Raw genomic sequence first — 27306 nt, 5'->3', positions numbered from 1 at the left:
TATCGATCTATCTTTCTGTTTTCCCTCCTCTGCCGCGTTCTTCTCGATTCGTGAATTCCCTAACCTCTTTTTTTTTTTTTTTTTTTTTCATTCGGTCTGTTCTCTAACTTTTTTTTTATTTTTTGCTAATTATATATTACCATTAAGTTAGATATTTTTAACATCCCGATCTATAGATTTAAAAAAATTATATTAAAATCTCTATAGTTATGAAAATAAAACGTTTTAGTTTCATTTGTCTTAATTTACCGTCGAAAACATAAAAATAATAGACAAAAATATAATTTTAATATCTCAATTATATTTTCGGTGTGGTGAACACCGACGCTATTGGGAGCCACGAGTGGTGATTATGAATGAGAAAAGAGAGTGACGACGAAAGATGAAATAAAGGGATAGGAGGAAGAGGATGACGTAGAGCGATATTGCTTTGCATCTACGTCGATGCCGACGTAGTTATCGAGTAACGTTGAAATAAATGCAAGGCAGCGAAAGGGCGACGATCTATTGTGAGTCGAACGTGGCCTTCCTTTGTTGGGCTTGCGATGCATCCGTCCATAGCGCCAACTTCCTCATGACTCGCCATATCCATTAGATCACATATGTCGCTTGGAACTCCCTCGAAGCTGGATGCGATATCTTCGGCATAGGTCCGCAACGGGTTCGCCCCCTTTGTGCTTCCAACGATCTCAATCCTACTGTTTCCCCTTTGTGGCATTCTTGTTCTCTAGCCCTTGTCTCTCCACCTTCGAGTTGACGACAATGCCTCGAGAGAAGAATCTCGCAGATCCTCAACAAATGATCACAAAGTGATGGCCGAGGTGGTTGAGGAGAGAGTGGAGGTCGTCCTGTTGAGTTGGAGCCGAAGGATGGGGTTGCGGAGCAGACAACGATGCATAGAAGTAATGACTCACTCCAAGAAACAATCGCAGCCCTACCACTACGAGTGGTCCTCGCGGTTGTGTTGTGGTTCACTATCAAGCTACGAGAGTAGGATGCGATAGTGGAAATGGATAGTTGGGTGATACTTTGATGACCAGAGGCGTGCTCCGAAGTGCCTACAAGGCTAATCACTATTATCGTATTACAGATCGCTCGGGTCGTTGAATGTGAAGCCCAAGTTGCCAACGCAATTGCCCAGCGACATCAACGTAGATACATAGGGTCGACATCTCTGTCGTCTTCTTCCTCCTCTCCCTTTGCCTCAACTTTTACCATTGATGTCCCTCGATCACAACAACCACCTGTCGCCCAATTAAAATTATCTTTTTACCTATCGTTTTTATATTTCCATCAGTAAAATCAACGACGTTAATGTAAATAAAACTAGATATTTCACCTTGATAACTATAAGAATCCAAATATAAATTTTTTAAATTTAAAGACCTACTAAAAAAATCTAACAGGAATCGAATCTCCTATGCTACATTTGTTTCATTCTTTACACTTGCTACATAGTTCTCGTTGACCAAAGAAAATGTTTCAGCCAAACATAATACAAGATTTACTTTCCTTCCCTCCCTTTTATTTCTTATAAGACTTCAGAAAAAAGTTCCTTCCAAATGTAATAGAAAAGATTACAACACAGTCGATTCTATAAATACAGATACCTTATCTCCTCATCACATTCCTTCGCCAGTTGCAGATGACCAATGGATCACAAAGATCTACTCTACCCGAAGCAACAAAAGGAAATAGTCCTTCAAAAAGAGAGAAGCTCAAGGTGTCCTGGATTTCCACGCCTTGGATATCTTGTTGCAGTCTACTGAAACAACATCTCGTTGCTTCTCAGTGTTTGCTACCTTTATCATCTTTCGTTATCGGGAACTTTATTGTGCATTAATCAACCAAATGCACAACAAAAAGACCTTCAGATGGAAATCTAACGTCAAGACATTCTGGACTTCCAAGCCTTGGATATTTTTCTTGCGAGATAACGAGCAGCAGCCACTCCGCCAGTAGCAGCTAATCCAGACATTGCCTGCCTCGCACTGGATATCATTACAAGACGTCTCAAAGCTTTGGTCACACGGTTAGCAGCCAATTCTCTAGAAGTAATGGTGGTCTGGGGCTTTTTGATTCCTACAATAGAAATTGATCTCGGTTTCATATGGGCTCATAGCCGAATCTTACCATCATCAGAACGAGGGTCATACCTGATCCATCTATCTCATGCTTCATTCCTAAACGTCTTTGGATGGTCCAAGGAAGAGAGAAGAAATGATTCCTTGTCGCTGATAAACCACAGTCCTACCAAAATGTTTATCATATTTCACCATGAAATAATGTGTCAGTTTCAATCTATGAACATGGTAGATAAGTTAACCAAGTTATAATGTACAAACTCATTAGATCATTTGCCAAAACTTCAGGAAATGAAGAAACCTGTTCAAATTCATGACCAGCAGAAGGAATCTGAAGCAACCCTTCAGCCGCAAACTCTTGTAGTGATGGCTTATACATGGACTGAAACGATGTAAAACTTCCACGGACAATGTTCTTTACCTGTTGATTCACCATATGAAACACAAAAAAAGACAGGCATGATGGAATGATGTTTTACAGATTAAGAAGTTGCATTTGTTTTTCCAATTCAATTTGCTTATCTGAGGAATTGAACAAAAAAAGGTATGTAATGGTCAATCTTTTCACTAGACAAATACATAATGAAAATGCAATTCTATTAGTATGTTACTGAGGAATTGCCAGTTCCATGAAAAATGAAATCAAACATCCTGCTGAAGCTCCAATTTCAAACTTACATACAGTAGTTTATGTAAATTAGATAATTGCTTATAGCAAATATATAGCTAAGCTGAAACAGATAACCATCATAAAATTGCTTTAGATAGTAGCATATATTCTTTGGTGGATTAGGCAGGGAAACACTGTCTGAGTGACCGTGTCAGATGTGAGTTTACTGACCTTATTCTTGTCCTCTGCAAACAGCATTCGCAAATCACCCATGTACGAAAGACTACAGATTTTAGCATATAGATCTTCCTAAATCATAAGAAACTTTTAATAAGAAATTTAGGTAATCCAATAGGCAAGTGGAAAAACAATCCCCTATTAGAAACTGTAAGATCACAGTTAACAACAGAAAGTACACCTCACTAAATTTAGCTGGTAAAAGGAGTAGTGAAGCAGAAGTTGCTGCTTTCAGGTTAATCAAGTTAACCTTTTGTATATCCCAGTTATCAATTAGGACCTGAACCTGTAAGAAACATGAAACTAAACAATATAAAGATAAATAAAATGAAGCATCTTAGAGATATGCAGAACATCAGTGTACACATCAAGTTGATAAAAAGGACTGTCTAAAGAGATACGACCAAGCACAATCATGCATGTAGGTATATGAAATAATGTTTATTAGATTATTACAAAAGAAAAGAAAAACACGTCTTTAAAACCCTAGGCAAGTTCTCTAGTCAAGCATCCTTGCGTCAGTCAAACTCTATCATCATTGGTTAATATGAGTCACATCACTACGAAACAACACAAATGATCATATATACTTCTATCTACGGTTCGTAATTTCGTATTATACCAACGTATCGAGCTCTGCTCGGTATAGTATGGTACACCAAGTTGGTACGTGTATATATATATATATATATATATATATGCTATAATACAAAAAATATAAAAATCAATATATTAAAATATTAAAATAATATTAAAAATAAAAAAAGGAGGCGAACATTGCCTCAGCGACGTCGCCTCGACGAGGAGAAGAACGCAGTCTTCTCCTCATCTGCGGCGTTCGACGAAGATGTTGAAGGTCGCAAACGTCTCCGGCCTTTGGCGAAGAACGCTGCGAAGAAGAAGCCAAGTCGCCGCCTCTCCGTTATCTCCTAGATCAGGATCGTTGAGGGAGGGCGACGTTGGATCGAGAAGCATTGAGGTTCTCCCGATTCTCCCTCTTCTTTGAGTGCCTTCTCCCTCTTCTCCCTTTACGCTTCTTCTTCCCTCACCGTAGCCAAGCTGATACCGCTCAGTAGCGAGTGACGACGGTCGAAATCGACCGTTACAGTCCGATACCGAGCTAGATCAATGGTACCGCCCGGTAGCGGGCGGTCCCCAGCAGACCGGTACGTACTGCCTAGTATGGGCGGTATAATTCGAAATTAGAATCCTTGCTTCTATCATTTGTTGACAACTATATATGATGATTTTCATGATGCCAACCCCATTGTTTCCATATGCAGCTTGTCATATAAATACTATAGACATGGAAAAGAGAACACTCCTAAATGGACCTACCTCGCAAAGATGATTATAGTTTCACTTCCATACGTAAACCGTCACCACACTCTTTCAAAGTGTTATTTCTGTTTATTCTGCACTACATTCTTATTTGTCCCTGCCCCTTCTATTAAGGTTAAATAAACCTCAAATAACTAGATTTGGCCCCTTAATTCATCTTCAAGCAGAATGTCTTACCACTGTTCAAACTCGATATATTTTATTTGGCACACAAGCCTCACAGTTGGTTCCTCATATCAAGAATATTACCAACCGAAATTCGCTGTAGACATGATGTGGACCCATTACTTGCTCCAACCAAGGAGGTATCTTAGGCCCTGTGGTTTTAACCACTTGAGATGCACTGACTACCTTTTGACACTAACAGGTTAACTAGCACTAGTCAAATTTTACGGAGACAAACAAACACAGGTTACAAGAAAAGAAAAGAAAAGGCATGAAGCAAAGGGCAAATAGTGATCGTCTCTCTTTCCTATCCAATTTGTTACTTACTTTAAACATATATAAGAAAATATTGATCAACTGGTTGTCAAAACTGGTGAAAGTTTATGCATCTGAAAATGAACAAAACACAAAAGGTACCATAAAATTAAATAGTGAAAAAATTAACGAATATAACCCAGAATATGCATAACAAACGCATAAAGATGGCAAAATAGAGAACTGTCACAACTAGCACCAAGACATCATCTAGATGCTCTGTTTCTAGAAGATAATTGCTGAAACATAGTGACTGGATAGAGAACAAAGAGAAAAGGGTTTATAGGAGTTGATATCAAAAGAAAAAGAAACATAAAGCTGAGAATGAATTTTAATGTGAAAAAAAAGAACAAGATGATATATAAAGTAAATGCAAAAGAACAAGAATGGATATGTTCTAATCAAGGTCCACTAACTCTTCCTAGTTTACCCTTCACTATACTGTAGGTAGTTTACCCTTCACTATACTGTAGCTTTTGGATGCATTATACTCTTAAATGAACAATAAAAAATTTAAATAGTTAAGAAATAATATAAATAAACTTGTAAAACCATTTGCATAATAACGTAGTAGACCTACCCAATAAATCAAAACATTTCAAGCAACCCAGTAACAAAATTTATGTGTATCAAAATGTATCAAAGCTATTTTCAAACTTGGAATAATTCATGTCATTATGAGAAAAATACAATTGTGTGGTAGTAAGCTTGAAAGAAAAAGAAAAATAAGTTATGAAAAGGAGAAAATAGTGTCTAACTGTTAGTTTCAGTATACTTGGACATAGTTGTTGAAGTATTGAAAATTCATAATCTGATTTTGTTTTTCCAAGGAAAAAGGAACAGTTGAAGTTATTGAATAGTTATCCAAGTAGACAAATTTACATTTAATCAGTGCTTAAAAGGCTAGCCAGAAAATGTTTCTCTGCAGCTGCATATAGTGGACCAAGTCACATGTGGAGACGAGCTGTAAGGTAAACACAATCAAAGTCTAGCCTGGAGTTCTCCAGAGCACATTGAAAGAAGTTACTTAAGATTCAGGACATGCTAAGTTTCCTTGTAAAGAACTATGTAGCATAACTGAGGAGTGCTCTCATCAGCCTCAGCAAAGGGCTAAAACATAAGAGTCATAGCCAACAATATTATAAGAAAATACACTACAGAATTTCTTTAAGAAAAGATGGCAAATTAAATCCAATGAGAGCCACATCCATGAGGAAAACCGGATTTGCAAGTAAGAAAACCATCATCTCTCTTCTACATTCTCAATTGCCGGAGATAAATGTGAAACTCCAACAAAACCCTTAATTTCTTTTGCCAAGATTTCAAAAGAAACAAGATAGCATAAGAAAACAAAAAAACTAGGTCTTGGGCAAAAGTAGTTGCTTGCATCACATTTTTCTTGAGAAGTGTCATAAACTCAACAAAATGAAAAATTCCATTTGTGGTCATCATATAAATAAAGAGCCAATACATAAGATCTTGAGTGTTGACTGTTTGGAATGAACAATAATCAATAAAAGATCCACAAAACAAAAGAATGAGGGTCTAACTTAGGTTTCTAAAAGATCAGCAAGGATACTTATTAGTGCTTTCTTTGGCATTTCTAGTTTCAATGTGACTAGTCTAGATCTTCAGAAAAGTAGTAGTGGGCAATACAATATGATCGTATTCATGTGAGATATCAATGCCCAAACAAGGGCGTTATCAAGAAATACGGCAAGCTCACACCACAGAGAAAATGAAATGGACATCAAGGTATTCATAATGAGCAAATCTCAATCTAACCAAGCACCACCTCAAGCAATGACATACAGGTTTCTGCAAACGGCCGCTCAGGTAGAACCTGTCCCACGTCAGTACATCCATAGCCAAATCATGCATCTGCACGACTCCATACTTTATCATCTGTTAAGCATCCGAACACCAGGCTTGAATCATCCATACGAACCCAACACCAAATACCAAATTACTGTAAAGGAAAAGCTTGGAATTAAAACCTACACAAACCTTATCCTTCCACTCCACAAACGGATTGAAGTGCACACCGACGCCAATCCCATATGCAACCCAATTGATCTGAGCAAACAGATAACATAAACCCAACGCATTGAAGTAAATCCCAAGAATTCATTTTTCTTCATTCTCAAGCAACCATAACCAAAGTAATCGACAGAGAAGCTCACCGCTGACGGGCCAAGCCGCCCCATCCATTTCGAGTAGTGGTGCCTGTTCCTTTCCAAATTCTGTGGTTGGCTCCGATCACAATCATGTAAGTTAAATTCATTGCGGATTCGGAGAGAAGATCATCGAGAAATGAAGCACTTGCCTCGGAATGCCACTGGATGGGGTCTGCGACGCCCAAGATGTAATCCACCATGGAGGTCTGAGGACATGCGAACAGATGGGGATCAGTGGAGCAACAGAAGGCGTCGGATGAGGCGGAGGAGAGGAAGACAGAGGAGCGACTTGACCTTGTCACTGTTGTTAGGGAGGAGAGAGGAGCCGTAGACGCAGCAGAAGTCGACGGCAGGGAGAAGTTCGAGGGGGCCGGCGAGCTCCGCTCGTCTTCGATGCTCCTCCATGGCTGCTGTTATTGCTGCCACGAGAGGGCTCCGCTCGGGTCTATTTAGGTCTCAGTCGAGAACGATCCGTTCGCGTCTTGATCGCATTCGACGAAGCGATTCGGCCACGCCGCATCGCGACTCAGGTCCGACTCGATTGAGATGACTGGACTCGACCATTTCATACCAAGTCACCAACAGGCTTCCAATTAGACTAATCGAACAATTCGGGCTCAATTAGTCAGACCATTTGGTCAAACCCTCTTCAATTCAATTGATTGTTTGGAGTCCACAATAATTGATGGGCGCTTGGAAGAATTCCAATCATTTTAATGGTGGAATTTGACCCAAATCTTATTAAGCTCTAATGCGTACAACGAATATATAATTATCGATATATCTATCAAATCATTTCTATGATTAAGATTGAAACTATGATCAGCCAGGCTGTTCTATTTCATCAGGTGCGGGTGGCGAAATTATTTCAAGGAATTAATGCCCCGTGACTCCTTCCGAACGACCTCTCCACTTCCGACGATAACGATGTCACCCTAAAACTTACCAGTCTCATAATTAGAAATCACATGGGGCACACAGGGACTTACCTCTACACCATCTTTCTAGGCCGCTACGTCGGGTTGAACGAGTGAGTAAAAATAAACAGGTGGAAAATTCTTTCAGAGGTGACCTTTCGGAGCCGCACTTTTAAATGACCAAAACACACTCAAGTATATGAAGAGGAGTACTATCGTGGAGGAGGTTAAAATAGTCATTTCAGTTAACATTCTATTTACGGAATTTTAAAGAAGATTTATGTAATAATTTATTTCATAGAGCGGTCTTCCGCAAAAGAAAGAGCTCATGGCTGGTCCCACCCTCGAAGGCAATCCTAACCATCTATTTTACATCCTGTCAAATCTGATGGTCAGGATCAAATCCAAGAACCTGATATGACATCGCGCTATCCACCCTCTGATTAGTTTCTCTGGAAGCAGCGGACGGCAGATCTCTTTAATCGCACACGTGCACCCCTCACTTGCGGAACACGTTAGTGCGGCGCCCGCTGCTTGGTGATCGACAGTGCTGTGGCCACGGCCTCCGACTAACGTGGGCCACCTCGATTCCGGTGGGTCCCCACGTGGAACTCGCACCATTGCGCGCGGACGCTTGTTACGGCCGCCACGGAGGGGATTAATATTCGTGCGCTCCGATGTCTTCTCTTGCGGAAACGCCCCTTCAAAGAAGCGAAATGTCACCGCCATAAGAGAAATATAACCGGGAACGGTTAACGGAGGACTTAACCTTCGCCTTTTTAACCCAGCGACTAAAAAAGCGATCAAATCACATCGAGAAAACCCCCCCCCTCTCACCGTCCCTCTCGCCCATCGTAACCCCCTCCACGCGTTCCCTCCTCGGTTCCGATCGCCTCCGCGGCCGATCCCTGCGATCCCCATCCGACGGCCCTCAGATCCCGCTCCGCTGCCACTGCTGCCGACGACGACCGCCTTTTCGCGTCCGGTCTAACTCGGATTCCCTGGTGGGTGGGATGGACAGCTTGAGGAGAGGCGGATCCGCGAGGCTTTGCTGTTGAGGGGAGGAACGAGACAAGATGCCTGGTCTGTTGACGAGGAGCGCGCAACTCGGCAGTGCCCCGGCGCCCGCCCGATCGGCGTCGCCCGATGGCATCTGGTCCAAGCACCGCGATAGCATCACCTTCGATCGGCTACAGAAGGTAATTGCTCGGATCGATCGGTTTTGGTGTCTCGATTTGTCTTCACGTCTGTTTGAGCATAGTTCTTGATTTGGATCTGGTTTTTTTATTTTTTTTGCTTTCCTTTTCTGAGTTGTGGATTGATTTTTGGGGGTTTTACATGAGATAAATCTTCATTTGTTTGGATGAGAGGGTAGAATGGTTCGGGAATTTATATGGAGCAAGTTACGTTTTGGTTTCGATAAGATGACACAAAAACCAGGGCCGAAACAGGAGGTTATCAGCATATCTTAATATGTTCACTGTATGCTTATATTGGGCAGTACGAATTTAGGTCCAACAATCTGTTATGCTCGTGTTTGACAAATATTAATTGCTGAACAGGCCGGCTTGCATTTTTAGATATAAGTGAACGATGAACAAAGAAAATAAAAGAAGTCTCACTTGGGACTTCTATGTTGTTTTGCCAACTAATAAACAATGAGGCCTTTTCTGTTCTTGATGAATTTGTTTTTATTCATTTATTAATTTACATGGTTTGGTATGCCAAGCATTAATCTTATTATCAATGCAAATGAATTAGTTCTGGAGCGAGCTACCCCTTCACACACGAAAGGAGCTCCTGAGACTAGATAAACAGACACTGTTTGAACAAGCTAGAAGGAACCTCTACTGTTCCAGGTGCAACGGATTGCTTCTGGAAGGCTTCTCACAGATTATCACCTATGGAAAGTCATTGCAGCAGGAAGGTGCCAGTTTTCGATATTTTGGTAGTGAAGGAACTTGCCAATCTCAGTACAGAAATGATCATGAGGTGCAGGATCCATCATTGCATCCTTGGGGAGGCCTGACAGCGACTAAGAATGGTGTTCTGACAGTTCTCGACTGCTTCATATGTGCAAGGTCACTGAAGACACTCCAGAATGTAAGTAATACGTGCTATTGTGATCCTTCTTTTTAGTGTTTTAAAACATGTAATTTTATAGCTTAATGCAATATTTTTGCTTATTCTGATCTGCCAACTTTTTAGGTATCCTTAATTTGTATGGTTCTCTCTTTTCTACATCTGATCTTTCTATTTCTTGCCTTTCTACATATAGTCTTTTGGTGTAGGTAAATTTCCTTTGTTGATCTTAACCTTACCAAGAAAATTATTAGTTTCAAAGTGGCAGACTAATAATCCATCTTATTGCATTACCATGTTTCTTTTCTGATTATCACATTGTTGAAATGCATCACTCTTCCATTTTTGGTTGTTGTGTAGGTGTTTGATAGTGCTCGAGCTAGGGAACATGAGCGTGAATTGCTTTACCCTGACGCGTGCGGTGGTGAAGGCAGGGGTTGGATTAGCCAAGGGATGGCTAATTATGGTAGAGGGCATGGAACCCGAGAAACCTGTGCTTTGCATACTGCAAGGCTTTCGTGTGATACACTTGTGGATTTTTGGTCTGCCCTGGGCGAGGAAACTAGATCATCCCTCCTGCGTATGAAGGAAGAAGATTTCATTGAGAGGCTTATGTACAGGTGGGAATTATTTTTCCTCTTAATTTTGTTTTCTTTTGTGGGAACATCTTTTTCATAGGGGATAATGATTCTTAATAAGTTACTATCAACTGAAAAAAAAGGTAGTGGTTGGTACTAAGTTACTATAAGCATTCTATATGCATATATGGTCTATAAAGTATTTAACTAAAAGAATGCTGTCCTACCATAGAATCTCAGACAGTTGTTTTTGGCAAGGATAATGATCATTTGAACCAAAAGAGGAAAGAAGAGGTTGTTGCTAGACTGAACTACAAAACTTTAAAGATCAAGCTTATCGTATTGGTATGTCTGTATAGGCTCCAAGGTAATTTTTAAAGATAAATAGAGCAGATAGCTTCTATCCCCAAAATTGTTAGTTATTAGATTGAGAGTGATGTTAGATGCAAATAGCTGGTAACTGAACAATAAAACAATTGAAGTTGTGTTTGATTGCAGAAGATTGAAAGTGAAATAGGACGGACATCGGGAAAAAGTCATGTTGACAAAGAGAGTGAATGATTATAGGGTAAATATTTAACAGAATTTTAGCCGAGAAAAAAAAAGGGTATTCTAACTGCTATTGATGTAGTTGCTCAACTAGTTCAATGGCTTCTTGAAGTTTGATGGTAATTTGTATTTGAACTTTAGCATGGTAATACCATGATTGAAGTTATTAACCTTAGCCTTTATTACATAAAGGAAGGAGGATGTATTGGAAAATTTTGTGAAGATGATTAAACTAAGTACATCATATCATCTTCAACTTTCTAAATCCCATAATATTGTTGATTCTGTAGTCTAGAATTGCTCTGGCTTGGTGCCCATCACAGGCATTCTATACCACTCTAGGTTATAAACATGCCAGCTTTGTTCGAAGTGGTCTCACAGTTAACTTGTAGTTTATTGTTTTAACCAAGGTTTTAAAAACCTATTGGACTGGTACCTATCAAGTGACATTTATTGGTCTAGTCCGGTATGCACAACTTGTATTTTCTGGTTGTATAGACTGGTATCTACAGCTATCAGCAATACATACTGACTCATGTTCTTGGTTTGACCAGTTGATATCCACCGGTAAGTATGTATTGGTTGTTATTTACTGGTCCAACTGTTACATACCAATCAATGTGCCACAGAAACTTATTTGCAATAGGTGGTTACTTTTCAAAAGAAAAGAAGCTTGAAAAAGTCTAAGAAGAGAGATGAATTGAATGGATATGACGATTAAAGGAGGAAGCTATGAACCGGTGTATTTACAACTTTATGGCTCCAATCATCTTCATATGAATACATTACAAATTCCATGCATTCATAGGCAGAATATGCGGCTTCTTTTTTTCTTTTTGTTCCTCATAATACGATTATTTTTTACTTAACTATTGTTGTTATTTTTGGCATTGTACATAGGTCCTTATAGCATTTACCTCTTACACATTTGCCCATTTGGTTTTATTCATCCTTCAAATAGGTCTTTAATGAATCTCATCCTATAGTTGGTTAATATTACTGTTTGTTTGTACTGAATTTCATGGTTTCTTATTTGATACTTGTTAATATTCCTTTAGTAATATTTACAATATTTAAATGTGAACATACATGCACTATGCAGAGCCTTGACCTCCTGCATAAGTCAACCACTTCTCTGAACATTTGCTTGCTTACTACTGTTGTAAATTCAATTTCAATGCCACAGGTTTGACAGCAAGAGGTTTTGCAGAGATTGCAGAAGAAATGTCGTTCGTGAATTCAAGGAGTTGAAAGAATTGAAGCGCATGCGGAAGCAACCTCGCTGCACTAAGTGGTTTTGTGTTGCAGATTCAGCTTTCCAATATGAGGTTTGCTTCGCCAGAAATATCAGTGATGATAATGTTATCTTTATTTTGCTTGTCCAAATTGTCATCTTAATGTTAAATCTCTCTTCTCAAATGCGATCTGTTACAAAATTCATTATCAAAACTTTGAATGTCCTTTGCTAATCAAGGTACCAAATGACTTTGACATATTTACATGTTCAGGTATCAGAGGATACTGTTCAAGCTGACTGGCACCAGTCTTTTACTGATACAGTTGGAACTTATCACCATTTTGAATGGGCAATTGGAACTGGTGAAGGACAAACAGATATATTGGACTTTGAAGATGTAGGCATGAACGGAAGGGTCCAAGTGACTGGACTTGATCTGGGTGGTTTAGGTGCATGCTTTATTACATTAAGAGCTTGGAAACTCGATGGTCGTTGCACTGAACTCTGTGTAAAAGCTCATGCACTCAAGGGACAACATTGTGTCCATCGCAGGCTTATAGTAGGTGATGGTTTTGTGACAATAACAGTGGGGGAAAGTATTAGAAGGTTTTTTGAACATGCTGAGGAAGCTGAGGAAGAAGAGGTATTTGCCATGGGAATGTGATTTTTGTTAATGCTTATAAGTAAGATATTTGTTAGTGATGATACTATTTGTATTCACCAAATTTCTTTTAGTTTTCTTACATTCTATTTTGTCTGGCTTATTGATTATCTGCAACAAAGGATGATGATGTAATGGATAAAGATGGAGATGAACTTGATGGCGGTGGTTCCCGGTCACAGAAGCATGCTAAGAGTCCTGAACTTGCTAGGGAGTTTCTTCTAGATGCTGCAACTGTAATTTTCAAAGAACAGGTATGTCTTAATTTTGATGCCATACCATCATGTTCTGCCCATAGTTGTTTTGTTCTTCCATTAGTCATATACTTCTGAAACCTTTATTTAATTACCATGATAAATTTATTTGGCATGCAGCAATTTCAATTAATTATATTTCTAGGATGCTGTTCTGACTAGGGTTAGCAAACCACCAGCAAGGTAACATAGTAATGAAAACTACATTTGGGACTCAGGTTACCATCACGTCATCTCAAATTTTGAATAATGATGACACGGGGGATTTTGACTGGTATAATGCATCTTGGCAAGATACATCAACACACTTGCTTGCCTGAATTGGTCAGAAATTCTAGCTATAACGCAAATTAATTGGTGCCAGTAAGTATTAGACAACACAGGTTGGTGCAATATTCCTTGTGCTGATTGAAACTTGAACTATCACAACCTAGAAAGCATTCTGTACATATCATTTATTTTACACCAACATACTCTTCATTTATTGCTGTCACTTCTGCATGCATGGATAAAAATAGTTTGGTACTCCAGGAACAACTTCAAACATAGGGTTGCAAAATATGAAAAAAAATCAAGGATATGATAAATAAAGAGAAGAGTGGTCAAAGAGAAGTTGTTTCTTGCGTCTATGAATAAAAAAAAAAAAATGCAGTGATAATGTTATTCATGGCAGCAGGTACAGTGTGTGTTTATCTTTATTACTTCAGACAATGTGGTTCTTGCATCTGTCACGTTGTTGATCAATGATTGTCAAGAGCCATCTGGTGGAACGAGTTATATAACTTTGTAGTATCACAAGTCCCTTGTGTTTATATTAGGCTGTATTACAGTAAAGGCCTTTTATCTTTATGTTTCTTAGTTATAGCTTGAATATAAATCTTCATTGGACCTGATAATCCAATGTGAACCTGATAATATTTCTGGATCCAATAGCTCATCATATCAGATATGAATTGGAATCCTAGGTGGCTATGACCCTGCTCTATTTGATAGCACCAGTAAAAGTATATTCTTGGAAAGGAGAAAGAGGGAAAACATGAATCATGTATTGTACCAATTCTCTCATATGCATACAATGAAAAGACCAAGCATCACTTTGTAACTAACAGGTTATGTTCTCCCAGGTGGAAAAGGCTTTCAGAGAAGGTACCGCACGGCAAAATGCACACTGTATATTTGTTTGTCTTGCGCTAAAATTGCTGGAAGAACGGCTTCATGTTGCTTGTAAAGAAATTATTACATTAGAAAAGCAGGTATGCTGTTGTTGCTGGGCTATTCAATTAAAATTTAAAACCAAAATTTTCCATTTTAAAATGGCAGGAAGGTTATGTGAAGTGGCCATTGTTTTACATTTTAATTTCATCTAATAATCTTTCAGACTAGACTTCTTGAGGAAGAGGAAAAAGAGAAAAACAAAGAAGAAGAGCGTAAGGAGAGGAGGAGGACAAAAGAACGGGAAAAGAAGCTTAGAAGAAAAGAGAGGCTAAAAGAGAAAGGGAAGGAAAGGAAGCTTATTGAATCAAAGTCACTTTGTGATGTTTTTCCTGCAACTACAAATGGATCATCCTCAAGTACTCATGGTGAATCAATTAACATTCCTGATTCTGGAGATTTTGTTAGTGAACCAAGAGATATTTCTCTGCTTGAATGCCCTGTTTCTCCTGATATTGCTGATGAACTATCCTCATGTGGACGTATTTACATGACTGATGCTCTACCACAGCAAACCGATGTTGATGAAAAATTTTATAACAGGAATGCATCCGAGTGTTCAAAATCATTGAACCGGAAATTGAGACCTAGGAAAGATTATCTTTTTGATCAGGCATCCAACTGGTATGATAGACGTCGATGTTATATTAGTGATGAGTGTATCAATCAACAAGAGGAGGCTGATACCATTGTATGTTCTTCTAGGGGCATAAATGGCTTGCGCAGGCCACCAAGAGAAAGGTTTGTGAAGAATAATCATCGAAAATGCAATCTCAAATTTCACTGTTCACATTCTAGAGTTCGAGATAAATTTGACCTTCAGTCTTGTAGATGTCAACAAGATGATTACAGTGAAAAGGATGGGTATCACATTTCTATGATTAGATTGGGTAGGGAGATCAAGACTGTCAGTAAAACAGAACGTGCGATGGATTTGCCTAGGTGTTCCTATCGGAATGCCAAATACGGTAATGGCTGTTACTTGCCAGATAATCTTGGCAGTATGAAAACAAAGCATGTTGGTGATACTGCAAGCAAAGAGATTCTCCATACAAAGCAGATTTGGGAGCCACTGGCTGCACGGAAAAAGTGCTCTACAGGCAATCCTGATTCTAAGAACACCTTGAGAACTGTTAGTGGGGTTGAACCCTTGAAGGAGATTGGTTTTGACAAAGGTGAAAATGGACATCATCAACCTATTGGATTTGAGTCATTTGATAATATGTGCTCATCCGAGTGTTCAGGCAAAGTTGACACTTCGATTAGTTGTCAGTATCATGAAGATCATGATAATTCAGACAAGTTTGGTTCTAATATTAACACTGCTTTTCAGAATGGATTTGGCCTTGTAAAAAGGACAGAATATCATTCAAACAATAATATAGAAGAAAAACAGAGCCCCATTAAAATCAGTTGTTCTGAGCCAGTAAGGAGCTCTTCTAGTTCGGATAATTGCTTCTCTTGTCCTAGTGAGGGGGATGGCAGCACCAGCTCTTCAAGTCCTCAAAATGCAGAATCATCCTTGACTTCAGATTCAGAAGATGCTTGCCAACAATCTTGTGGCGGAGATGCATCAATATATAATAGTGATTCCTTCCATAGATATCTAGATGAATCTCCAGATGACAAGATTATGACAAATGGAGATGGTTCTTTGGCAAATAGTTCTGCTGGATTTCCAGCTGAGAACCATGTAGAATGTGATTTTTCAGGAGAGAACTCAAGTTCTGGCCAAGACTCAAATAATGGACGATTTGGTTTTGTTGTGGCTCCTCCACTGAATCATATGCTTCCAGTGCCAAACCATAGTATACATGTTCCATTTATTCCCTCACCAACTGTGAGCTACCATACCAGAAATGTAGGTTTGTGGTCAGCTCCTCCTTGTAATGGATTCGTGCCACTTCCTCAGGCAAATCACTGTTTGCTCCAAAGTCATCTTAGCTATGGTCTGCCGGCAAATAGACCATCAGATTTCAGCATGCATTGCAATAATGTACAACCATTGACTGTTCCTGTTTTTGACCGAAGCAAGCAATTCTTGTACCAGACAACTGACAGAATGAATGTTGAAAACTCAAAATTCCAAAACAAGCTTTCCAACTCCTGTAGGTTTCAGCAGTTACACACTTCAGTTGAACCAATAGGTAGTCAGTGTTTTCCTGGAAGGTCATTTTCAGATAGACAGCTCCCATCAAAACCATCTGCAGGGCAAAATAACAATGCTGAACATTGTGTTAAATCACATAATGAGAGTCCATCCTTCTCTTTATTTCACTTTGGTGGTCCAATGGCTGGAACTACTGCTGGATTTAATGGTAAACTACCATCTTTGAAAGATGGAGGTATGGAAGGATTTATTTCCAACTTAAGTACAGCTCAGGGTCAGGTTTGCTCGAAAGAGGAAATAAAGGTTGAAGAGTACTGCTTATTTTCTTCTAAAAATGATGCAAGATTTTCTTTCTTTTAATGCAGTTCATCCAGCAGGTATGCTGCATTCGTTAGACTTTCCTGCTCCAGCTGTGAAAGTGTGAGCAATTGTGGTTGATATAAATAATCTTTGCCAAAAATTTTAGCATATATTCTTTGGTTGGTGTGTCCAATTTGTGCTTCTTGTTTCGGATTGTAAAAATGAAAATCGAGTGATTGTGGTATATCTTTTTTCCTCCAAACCTCTATCAGTGTTTATGAAAATTTGGTTGCTTACTATAGTATTGACATTCCTAGCACTTGGAATATATTTTCTTCAAAAGACTTGTTTTGGAAAGCCAATGTTGTTGTTTCTACAGGAGCTCATGAAGATCTTAACATCTTCATCATGAACTGGCCGAATTTTAGCAAAAAATAAAAGACACTCATATTATCGTTTAACAAGTATCTGGAAGATGTAAAATACCAAGTCAGCACAATATCTATTCAACTTTGTTCTTCTCTTTGATTTGAATTGCTCCTCAGATACTAGTTTCGATTTATCAATCCTTTCTATTCACAGAACTCTACAACATGCCTTATGAACATACAGTTTCTTTACGCAATTTACCTGACCATTGGTTTCGGAGCACTCTTGAGGATCTTTATTTTGTTTTAGATAACTTTACACTGGAGTCTTTTCCCAGCATGTTGTCATTTAAGTTTCTTCTTTAGTGGGTAAGGTGTAGGTTTCTTGCTGCAAGTGTTATCATGATCTGACTTGGTCAGGCCTATCTTAATTCTAATTCTTGATAACTTTTCGACTGATCATCTAGAATGCCTTGGAGAACAGAGTGCAACAAGCAATAGATAGAAGTATCAGACTAGGAAGTTTTGACTTGCAGAAACATAGAGCACCCAAGAATTTGCCCTGTAGAATTCTTCTCCCATGCTCAAGTTAGGAAAAATATTGTTAGGGAAAATTTTTCATATTGATCGTTGGGGAAAATATTGCCCATTTTGATTTGATGGTGATGTGACAGATGAGCTGGTCGAACTGTAACAGAGTTTGTTGAATGGATATTCTCCATCGTTGGTACGCGTCAACTTTGTGGTTGGTTTATTTCCCCACCTCAACATTCGAAGAATGAGTTGCCTTTGCTAGATCCTGAGTTTTCTCTTGAGATTCTACCATATGACTTCCAAATAGCCACTTGAATTGTTCAAGCAAGATCATTGCTAGTTTGGTCTAGCAGATTGGAGGATTTAATAGGTGTTGTACACCTGATTCAGAGTTTGATCAGTTTGTTTTGGTCTGTGAGCAGGTTCAAATCCTAAATGTAGTCATGATGAGGATGGTAGAGGCTAGTTGGCGTGTCAAACGTTGGTGATAACAACTGTTGTAGTGAAAGGCTAGCTATAGTTCATAAATGGGAATCGTGCTGAGAAACTATTTATTTGAACACCTTTTGATGTTCTTGTCTGATAACATTTTGGACCTACATTGACACAATTATTATTTTACTTGCTACATATGTCATGATTTCAGTTGATGTCGATCTTTTTTGATGCAAACCATACAGCTGGTACAACAAAGTGAACTGGACCTGATATTTCATCTTTTTAATCTGTAGTAAGGAGAATAAATTACAGTTCTTGCAAAATTCTTGAACTTTTATTGCATGATCTGAATGCAACCCATGACTGTTCTTGTTTGTTTGGCCTGGCATGCATGATTCCAATATTTGATTTCTTTGTCAAGCTTTGGAACTGGACTGCAATAATTTTTGTCCTTCAAAGTGGATATGGGGCCATGGAGAAATGAGTTGGCAGTGGTCTTCATCTCTTCTGGTTTTACAAGAGGACGTTCCTTTCTTCAACACCTTGCTGTGTTATTCACTATTAAGCATCTGTTTCTGAGGACATTAATAGATAGCTGTGGCTTCCGATAGGCAACTTGATGTTTGGTAGGACTGTTGGATTAACCTGACTTTTCATTTATTGCAGGTTGGAAACAACATTATCTACCACATGAGAATGTAAGTCCAAATCCTGCAAGGCTGCATGCTTGTGCCATTTATTGTTCCTGGTCTAGCTAAAAACCAGAAGCTTAGAGGAATGTAACTCATGAAATTTTGTCCCAATTATATTAGACTAATCCATGTGAAGAAAGATAGATACATGTTCTTGGATTTCTTATAATTCATCAGTGCCCCAGTGAGATCCCTTTTATAAAAAGTGTGAATCTTGTCCCAGTGTGTGATGACAGCAATAATGATATTGGTACTGGGGCTTGATGATAATTTGTAGACAATTGTACTACTCGGTGTGCCCACCCACTGAAATGATTTCTTAGCTTCTGTGTAAAGCTAATTAGAAGAAAAATAGGATTATTGGCTGGGAAAATTATTATGTGCATGACATGGAACAGTAGAACACAGGTCTTAAACATATGCAGTAGCATCACCTGACGGGAATCAATCTTCTTTTTTTTCTTTTCTTTTTTCTTTTTGTCAGTACTCCAAAATGATTGTTGTCATGAAATTAGCTCCATTGCATAAAATAAATCTCCGTCCTTCCTGCTACTGATCTTAAACTTTTAGCACTAACATCAATGTCCCTTATCATGTCTATTTCCTCAAACAAAAAGAAAGGAAAAGTTCTCTCATCACCCATGATGGTTTAGAAATAACAGTAACTTTCATATTTGGATGCATTAAATTCCAGTATTAGTGATCGATAATATTTTAATATAATTAAACTTCGCATGTGGTATGGCTGTAGAGTTTTTTTTTAATTGTTTTCTTGTTTATTAAGTTAATTATGTAAAAATAAATAAATAGAAAGAACGATGGAAGCAAAGAATATATATATATATATATGATTTCATATTACAGGTGCAAATCCAAACTCACGGTCTCCGTTTGCATCGACTCATAAGCAAATTGACTACTTGAAGACGAAGAAGAAATAGCAGCAATACCACTCCAACCAACGCCCGCTACATCTTCCCGTATCAGCGGCAATGGCATCACCCCATCACTCCTAGGAATCAAACCCGTGCGTCCGCCGCCATGCATGCCCGCCGGAACTCTCCGTATCAATGGGCTCCCGGTGATCGGCGCCGCCGCCGCACCAGGCCCCATAAAGAAACGAGCGCCGACGCTGGCACCGGTGCGCCATGGAGAGTAGTGGGGAGGGGCAGCGGGATCAAATCCAAGACGGCAGTGGTGTAGGTGTTGGTGGTGGTAGTTGAATCCATAGACGCCATGGCCGTCGAGAGCGGATGGCTGGTGGTGGAGCGATGTCACCATGGCCGGGTGCAGCTGAGCTTGCTTCGCGTGGTGGCGCTCGCGCTTGTGGGCGTTCTGGTGCCCGCCAAGGGCTTGCGACGTGGGGAAGTGGCGGCAGCAGTAGTGGCACTCGAACCGGCGCCCGCTCTCACTCCCACCGCCCCCGCCGTCGCCGGTGTTGGTGTTGGCGGTGAGGTCCTTGGAGGATTCCTCGGCGTCGTGAGGCTCGCGGGGGTCTTCGTGAGGCTCGCGGGGTACTTCGACGCCAAAGAGGCGGATGCCTGAGGCGTTGGAGGAGGGCTTGTCGTGGGCGGGCCTTAAGAACGGGAGCTGGGAGAAGGCGTCCACACTCATGAAGTCGCGGGTCTCGCGCCCACCCATCTGCGTCGGAAGTGTGTAGTAAGCTTAGTAGCTTTGGAGAACACAAGATCTTGGGAGAGAGTACCAGTTGGGGACGAAGGAGAGCGATGCAGAGAGATCTTGCCGTCCTAGATATGAGGATCGAAGTGAGAGAAATGGAGAGAAGCAGAAAGGAAGTAGGAAGAAGAGTTACTGCAGGCCTCTCTCTCTTTTCTCAGGATAGGAGGTTGATCTCGTTCTTCCTTCCCATTAGCGTGAGATGCAGAGCAAGAGCTGAGATCGTTTCTTCCTCTTCTTCTTCTTCTTCTTCTTCTTCTTCAACAGGTTAAATGACAGAATGGCTCTCTTATGAACAAGGCTTTTGGCTTCTCAAAGAACAACCAAGCAGTGCTGTAACAACAACATCACGGCACTCTCTCTCTCTCTCTCTCTCTCTCTTTCTCTCGCTGTGGCTTCCATGCATGTGTAACCATCAGTCAAGATGGAAGATGTGTACGTGACAAGCTCTGGGGGTGGGACTCTCTCTGAGTGTGACACTCCATGATATTGTTTGCCCTGCAGTTTCTTTAAACCTGTTGGCTTCTTTGTATCAGCCAGTACATTAAGTGGAGGTGGTCCTGAAGCTGTTGGGTGATTTACTTTGCTAGGTGAAGATTCTTTTAATGACTGCCATATACTACCTATCTCCCCTCCTGCAACTTTCTCCTACGTTTAATGACCCATCCCCAACCCATTTCATTCTCTGGAAAGCATAAATACTTCCCATGTCAGGCATGAAGATCCTATTCTTTCCAATGAACCAAACCCAAGGTCCTTTTTTCTTCCAAATTAGATCGATCATCTTCCAACAAAGCTTATCGAGATTTTGATGAGGTTCAAAACCTCTCCGTCCTTCCATGTGAGGTGCAGTGTTTCATGCTCCATACGGAGAGTGGTAAGGGTAAAAATAGAACCCTAACATTTGTTCCTCACTGCAGAGTTGTGTGTATGCAAAGGCTGTCCTTACATGCCACATGGTGAGTCCTTTCTGGCAAGTTCGATGTTAAGTATCTTTCAGTGAGTTTGTTCACTCCTTTTTCTAGGATGCACATAAATAGCAGCTTTGAGCTTTTGGGTATTCAGGTATCTGTTGTTCTGCATAGGTTCCAGCTGAAATAGTAAGTTGATGACCAAGTCATGGGGTCCTGACACACAAAACAACAAACCCTACAATCCAAAAGCTAAAGGTTCTACCACTCTTAAACTTCTGTGCATAACTAAATCTCTCTCTAGATCCATCTATATCTCTCCACCCTGCCCTACTTGCGCAGAAGTTTCTGCTTTAGTCATGCATGCCTGAGCCATCCTGCAGTTGTTCCTTCACAAAACTGTACAATCCCTGTCTTTATCTCTGCTCTCTTCCACCGTCGTCTACCAGCTTGGAAACCCTAACATCATCCCACTGCATCCACATTTGCTCCATTTAGGTGGCCACCTAATCAAAGTTACTTCTGTCTTTTCATGTGTCCCACCACAATTAAGTTCCCGGTACCACATGGCCTTCACAAAATTGCTTGCACCCTATCAACAACACCATCAGAATTTTTGATCATGTAAACAAGATTTTGGCCTTGTTTCTGCTACCCTTCTCCGTTCATTGGCTCCTTCAGTGAAGTAAAGTCCTGCTGGTTGTGTCCTTCCGGCCAGATTGGCAGATCAGGACTTGATAAAAGCCACGATTCATGGATCAGTACATTCTATGCTCACTAAGTGCATGTGAACCAGTTTGATGCAGTCAGAAAGTATATCATTGAGGTCTTACTCTGCAATCTTTTTCAAGCAGCAGTTACAGTTCATGCTTTGATGCCAAAGTCCAATCGATTATTTGTTATTATGAGTCCTACAAGTCAAATTAGCTTCATAACAATGCTTTGCTTTCATCTTGGTTGTATCAGGCACAACAATGTGTTCGCTACCGAGACACCATCTAGAAAGAGAGAAGATGGGGAAGGAGTACAAAGTAATGTCTACTGTAGAGTTCAAGCACATCAGAGTTTTGAGAACAGCTTTCTACATGTTTTGACACCCACATCAATGTCAATATGGATGATGAGCCTGTGCTGCTCCTGCACACTTTAGTGGTGTTCTCAAGGTACTGATAACTGATAGTGCTGTCGGAAGAGAGATCCAAATTTAGGACCACCAGAGAGGGCATCTCCAAGCTGAAGTCACTAGTGATGTCCTCCGAGTGAGGCCAAAAGAGAAGAGGGGAGAGATGGGAGTTGTGGGGGTTTCTCTTTGCATGTACTGTGAATGCCCAAGTGGGATGTGGAGCCACACCGGAGCTTCAAAATGATTGGGGCACATCCTCTTTATCTCTGGATTAGATTAGATGGATTGGACTGCTGCCATCATGGAAGATTTCCTTTCATGTATCTTTGGGAATTCCTGCTTGGCTACCATGAAGTGAGTTGTGATTAGACTTCGAAAGCCACCACAAACACACAGAATGGTAGATTCCAAATCTTTATGCCCATTTATTGACATTTGATTGCACTTCAGATCCTTCATCTGCTAGTCCACAGCATGAAAAAGCATACAACAAGTTTGAACTTCTACAGAGAAGAAATCTACATTTGTTGACTGTCTGATGCATCCATATGTTGACCTATATCGAACTTTCAATCAAACAGGTATCATTCTTTCATGATGTTTTGAGTTATATATATGCATACATATATATATTTATCTTGAGTAGATAGCATTGTCTTGAGTAGAATCTGGAATGAGTCTGTGGTGGTGGATGGAGAGTCTCATTGCAGCATCATTCACCACTTCTCAGTAAGAAAATAGCATCTCTTGTTTTCTTAGAGGACTCCATCGACAAACATTTCTCCATATGATCTTGAGGTTATTCGATGGTGAGCATTGAGGTTTTGCCCCCACATCATGAAGAAAGCAAAGCAAAGTCCATGGTCTCAGTAGGCCATGCTTGTTTCCCCCCTCGGCCCTCTCTCTGCCATTAAAAGAAGTGATCCCAGGAAAAGTTTTCTCTCTCACGTTCCTGAGAGCTTTCTATTTATCTGCAGTTGCATTTGTTGGAAATAGTTTGATGCCATTGTGGCTTTTATTAGATCCCAGATTGGAGTTTCCGAAACAGATCGCTTCAATGCAGACTCATTGCTGTTTGTGAAAGTCATGTTCAAGTCCCTGTTTACATGGATCCAACTTGTGTTCTTTGCGCTCATCTGGAAATGAGGTCTTTTATCTCTTCTTGATACCTACGTTTCACCACTGTTGAAGCTCGCTCATCGGTCGAATTCAAGACCATTGATCATGTCATCTTCTTCGGTGTTACCTGAAGCAAGGTGATGCTTCCATAGGCCACAGTCTGTGAATGTTTAGGTTGCACCGAATCATTATCACAGGATGGCCACAGCAGAGGATAGCCTGATGCGATCAATGACATGGAAGCACAAGATGGCCATCGTCGCCGCAGAGATTATGGTTTCACCTGAAACTTGTCTCGCCAGGGAAAGTAATGATAGGGTTGAGACTGCATTGCTTCTTATTTGCTCGTCGAATATCTCATAAGGCCACATTGTTGCAGCACTTCCTTTCTCTTTCTTCCCTTTTATTCTGTGTATCATTTCAGATGTGAGACTTGGAGTCATCTCACCAGAGAATGAGAAGAGGAACTCCTTAGTTTGAGCTTCCACATTCCATCAGCAAACTCATTTGAATCTCATTTTCTGCAACTAGCATTGGTGGGAACTTATTCCTGGTGGCCTTCACAGGTTCTCTCAAAGCAATCTCAACTTAGTATCCATGTAACTTTTGGTAGGTCCTTCTTCTTTGTGAGATGACCACAAACAGCATGATATGTTGATCCTGAGGATGGCCACAGGAGGGACAACCTAACTCTTACAATAACATCGAAGCATAAAGTTAGGTGTTTGTTCCATTGGTTGGTTTCATAGGGTTGATAAAGCATTGCTCTTCATTTGAGCTTGAAAGAGGTCACTTAGGCCCACACTTTGGTCTCAGAAGCTATTTTTTCTTTCTTTTCCTTTGCCTTGTGTTGTTATTTTCTTTTCCTTTCTTTCTTCTCTTCTCTTTTGCTTTCAGTGTCTCATTTCAGATATGAAGTGAGCAATGATCTTTTTCTCCCCTCTCAGGAAAGAAAACTCATCTTACTGAACTGGTCAATAATTTCACATGGCATGAAACAATTAGCTTCTTAGTTTGAACTTCCACATTTAATAAGCCAAGTCATTTGAATCTCATCTTCATCCTTGAAGGATCTCAAGAACAGCACTAGTTGTAAGCTAAGATTCTGCAACTAGTATTGCTGGGATCCTTATACTCTCCAGGTTCTTTCGAGTAACTAGTAGGTTCTTATTCTTTGTAGGATAACCAATTACAGCTGCTAAACTAAGTCTAGCTAAGCTCTTCTGAGATCCTTAATCCTTACAGCTTCCAGTTTCTTGCAAGTGATCCATCTCAAAGTAATATTCAAGGAGCTTTAAATAGAGTAGCTATTAATCACCGATACACATCTTGAGTTATTCCATTGCTTTGCAGGTCCTACAGACAAGTAGGAATCACTTCCCAATCTCTCTCAACTTCTCATAATAATTAGCTTATACATTTTGGTACAAGTCCTCTTCTCTCTCTCTCTCTCTCTCTCTCTCTCTCTCTCTCTCTCTCTCTCTCTCTCTCTCTCTCTCTCTCCCTAGGAAGGATAACCATAACAGTAGAGATCCTTGGTCCTTGGACTTTCCAGTTTTCTTCAAATAATCTCAAAAGTAACATTCAAGGAGGAGGATTTAATGGAGTATAAAGCTGTTATTGATACACCTCGAGTCATTCCATGGTTTTGCAAGCCCTACAAATAAGTAGGAATCAATCACGTCTCTCAATCTCTATTCATTTTGGTACGAGATCTGTGCATGGAACTAATTAACTAGTGTGGGTATCTTGTTGTTTATGACTACAGCATTGATGCGGTCTCCTTCATCGATCTTCTGTAGCCTTTGGCAAGTTGTATGAAGTCCCAAGGACCACAAGTCTTCTCTGTTGGACCAACAACGCCACTCCCCCCATCATGATCCCTGACAGCATACTTGGTCATCAGGGCCATCGAGGTGATGACAGTGGAAGGTTCATTGAAGCTGTGCTAGCTGCAACGTTACTGCCCATCGCTGTTTGCTTGCCCACTTCATGCGGTCAGCAATGCCAGGCTTTGTACCACAGGCAACGTGGAATCAGTAGCAAACTCCAAGCAATACAAGCTATACGTCTTCGGGGCCATTCACTTGTTGTAGTGTAATAATTGTCTCAAACAATTGTAATGAGATCTGTTGGATTAAAGGAAAAATGTAATCACCCATAAATTTTCTCTAACATAAATTAATTGTCAGAAACAATAATTTTTTATTTAAATTAGTAATTATCATAAATAAACTATCAAGTAAATAGTTCAAATTTTATTTTTGTGTGTGAACCATAAGAAATAAAATATCATAATTATATTTGTATGTAAAAGTAAAATAAAAATTAAATTATTATTTATTTTTCGAAAATAATTTATTTTCTCTTATATAAAGGAGTTTCTCCTCTCTTTGTTCCCTACAATGGGAGGATCGTGGAGAGATAGATCCTCTGTTATTTTCTAATCATCTTTGATTCATATTTTGAAATCATTTATATTACGATTGTTAGAATTTTATGATACATAATAATATTTTATTTTTAATTTTTTATGATTAATAAATAATGATAATTGATTTATGAGGTTAGAATGATTATTTGATTTATAATGGTTTCTTGAACTTAAATAAATTTTAAGATTCATTTAATTATTAAAATTCTTATTTTTGGATTAACATAATAGTTCTAATTCATTTATGTTTCAATAATTATGTGTGATTTTTATAATTTAATTAGTTTTAAATTTAATATTATAAATTTAAATTATTTAATTTATATATTTAAGCTATTTTTAATAATTAAAAAATATTAAAATCTATTTTAATAATAGAGGGCAAATTGAGAGTCTGACTTGAGTTAAGTTGATTGGCCAGACCAACTCATGTGGCCAGGTACAATCTAGCATATGTGATTACGCATGACCCAACTTATGTGGATATGTATGGTCTAACTTATATGACCGAGTATGACTTAACCGATGTGGCCAAGTATAGTTCAACCAATGTGACTATATATAACTCAACTCATGTGGTCAAATATGGTTCAATCCATGTGACCAAGTACAACCCAATCCATATGGTCAAGTATAACGCAACTCATGTAGTTAAGTACGGCCTAACTCATGTAACAAAGCATAATCCAACCCATATGGTTAGGTATCGTTCAACTCATGTGGCTAGACATGACTCAACTCATGAGTGAGGTTCGACCTAGCCCATGAAACTAGGTCTGTCTAGTTATGTGAGTGGCGTTAGATACATTGTCGCCCCTCTGTTCAGCCTATCGTATCTCAACCCAATTTGTTGTTTGGGATAGGTATATGTAATGCATATGATCTATTCAAGACTTAAATTGGTTAGTTCGATCTGGACTAACACTATATGACATAGTTTAATTTTCTCTTCCTTTATTAGTTTGAGCTTCTTAACCGACTAAATCCAATATGTTTGACCAGTTCAAACTAGTTTAGGGTGATTTCAAACTAACTTGACTAGTTTAAATCTACTTAACTTAATTAAAATTAATCAAATCTAAATTAGACTAGTCAATGGTGATTCCAAATTAGTTCTTATGAATTTGAGGTTGATTTTGTTAGGTCATAATTGAATTAAGTTTGGTTTAAATCAATTAAGC

General features: G+C 39.4%; 3 protein-coding genes across 5 annotated transcripts; 1 reads left to right on the top strand and 2 right to left on the bottom strand.

Moving 5' to 3' along the window:
* Positions 1-1493: 1493 nt before the first annotated feature.
* Positions 1494-7357, bottom strand: LOC103991010 (uncharacterized). The gene is made up of 10 exons (XM_009410361.3): positions 7224-7357; positions 7079-7135; positions 6936-6995; positions 6760-6828; positions 6565-6657; positions 3113-3217; positions 2926-3003; positions 2386-2505; positions 2157-2250; positions 1494-2082 (listed from the first exon to the last, which is right to left on the bottom strand). The coding sequence occupies exons 1-10, from the start codon at positions 7332-7334 to the stop codon at positions 1889-1891; spliced, it is 981 nt and encodes a 326-aa protein (XP_009408636.2). The 5' UTR covers positions 7335-7357; the 3' UTR covers positions 1494-1888.
* A 1266-nt stretch (positions 7358-8623) lies between these two features.
* Positions 8624-19183, top strand: LOC103991019 (uncharacterized). Of its 2 annotated transcripts, XM_018829174.2 has the most exons (9): positions 8659-9045; positions 9608-9949; positions 10289-10548; positions 12242-12383; positions 12564-12935; positions 13076-13207; positions 14332-14460; positions 14586-16906; positions 18836-19183. In XM_018829174.2, exons 1-8 carry the CDS (start codon positions 8923-8925, stop codon positions 16887-16889), a joined length of 3804 nt encoding a protein of 1267 aa, XP_018684719.2. In that variant the 5' UTR covers positions 8659-8922; the 3' UTR covers positions 16890-16906; positions 18836-19183. The 2 variants fall into 2 exon arrangements, with proteins under 2 accessions (XP_009408657.2, XP_018684719.2); XM_009410382.3 differs by lacking the exon at positions 18836-19183 and having other exon boundaries at positions 8624-9045; positions 12266-12383; positions 14586-17073.
* A 536-nt stretch (positions 19184-19719) lies between these two features.
* LOC135680675 (zinc finger protein 8-like) lies at positions 19720-20910 on the bottom strand. 2 transcript variants are annotated; one of them, XM_065194775.1, is made up of 2 exons: positions 20567-20910; positions 19720-20502 (listed from the first exon to the last, which is right to left on the bottom strand). In XM_065194775.1, exon 2 carries the CDS (start codon positions 20500-20502, stop codon positions 19720-19722), a length of 783 nt encoding a protein of 260 aa, XP_065050847.1. In that variant the 5' UTR covers positions 20567-20910. The 2 variants fall into 2 exon arrangements, with proteins under 2 accessions (XP_065050847.1, XP_065050854.1); XM_065194782.1 differs by having other exon boundaries at positions 20675-20910.
* Between the last annotated feature and the right edge of the window lie 6396 nt (positions 20911-27306).

The sequence above is a fragment of the Musa acuminata genome, chromosome BXJ1-1 (genome assembly GCF_036884655.1).
Source record: "Musa acuminata AAA Group cultivar baxijiao chromosome BXJ1-1, Cavendish_Baxijiao_AAA, whole genome shotgun sequence".
NCBI lineage: Eukaryota > Viridiplantae > Streptophyta > Magnoliopsida > Zingiberales > Musaceae > Musa > Musa acuminata.
Note: the sequence above shows the minus strand (reverse complement) of the source record. Positions and strands in the feature narration are given on the sequence as shown.

Bases quoted from the DNA above. Each gene is read 5' to 3' on its own strand.
- LOC135680675 (XM_065194775.1), bottom strand. From the start codon at position 20,502: ATGGGTGGGCGCGAGACCCGCGACTTCATGAGTGTGGACGCCTTCTCC.
- LOC103991010 (XM_009410361.3), bottom strand. From the start codon at position 7,334: ATGGAGGAGCATCGAAGACGAGCGGAGCTCGCCGGCCCCCTCGAACTT. The intron at 6,996-7,078 runs GCAAGTGCTTCA...AGCCAACCACAG, and splicing joins CCATCCAGTGGCATTCCGAG to AATTTGGAAAGGAACAGGCA. The intron at 6,658-6,759 runs GTTTGTGTAGGT...GATGCTTAACAG, and splicing joins TTGTGGAGTGGAAGGATAAG to ATGATAAAGTATGGAGTCGT.
- LOC103991019 (XM_018829174.2), top strand. From the start codon at position 8,923: ATGCCTGGTCTGTTGACGAGGAGCGCGCAACTCGGCAGTGCCCCGGCG. The intron at 12,936-13,075 runs GTATTTGCCATG...TCTGCAACAAAG, and splicing joins AGGAAGCTGAGGAAGAAGAG to GATGATGATGTAATGGATAA. The intron at 13,208-14,331 runs GTATGTCTTAAT...ATGTTCTCCCAG, and splicing joins CTGTAATTTTCAAAGAACAG to GTGGAAAAGGCTTTCAGAGA.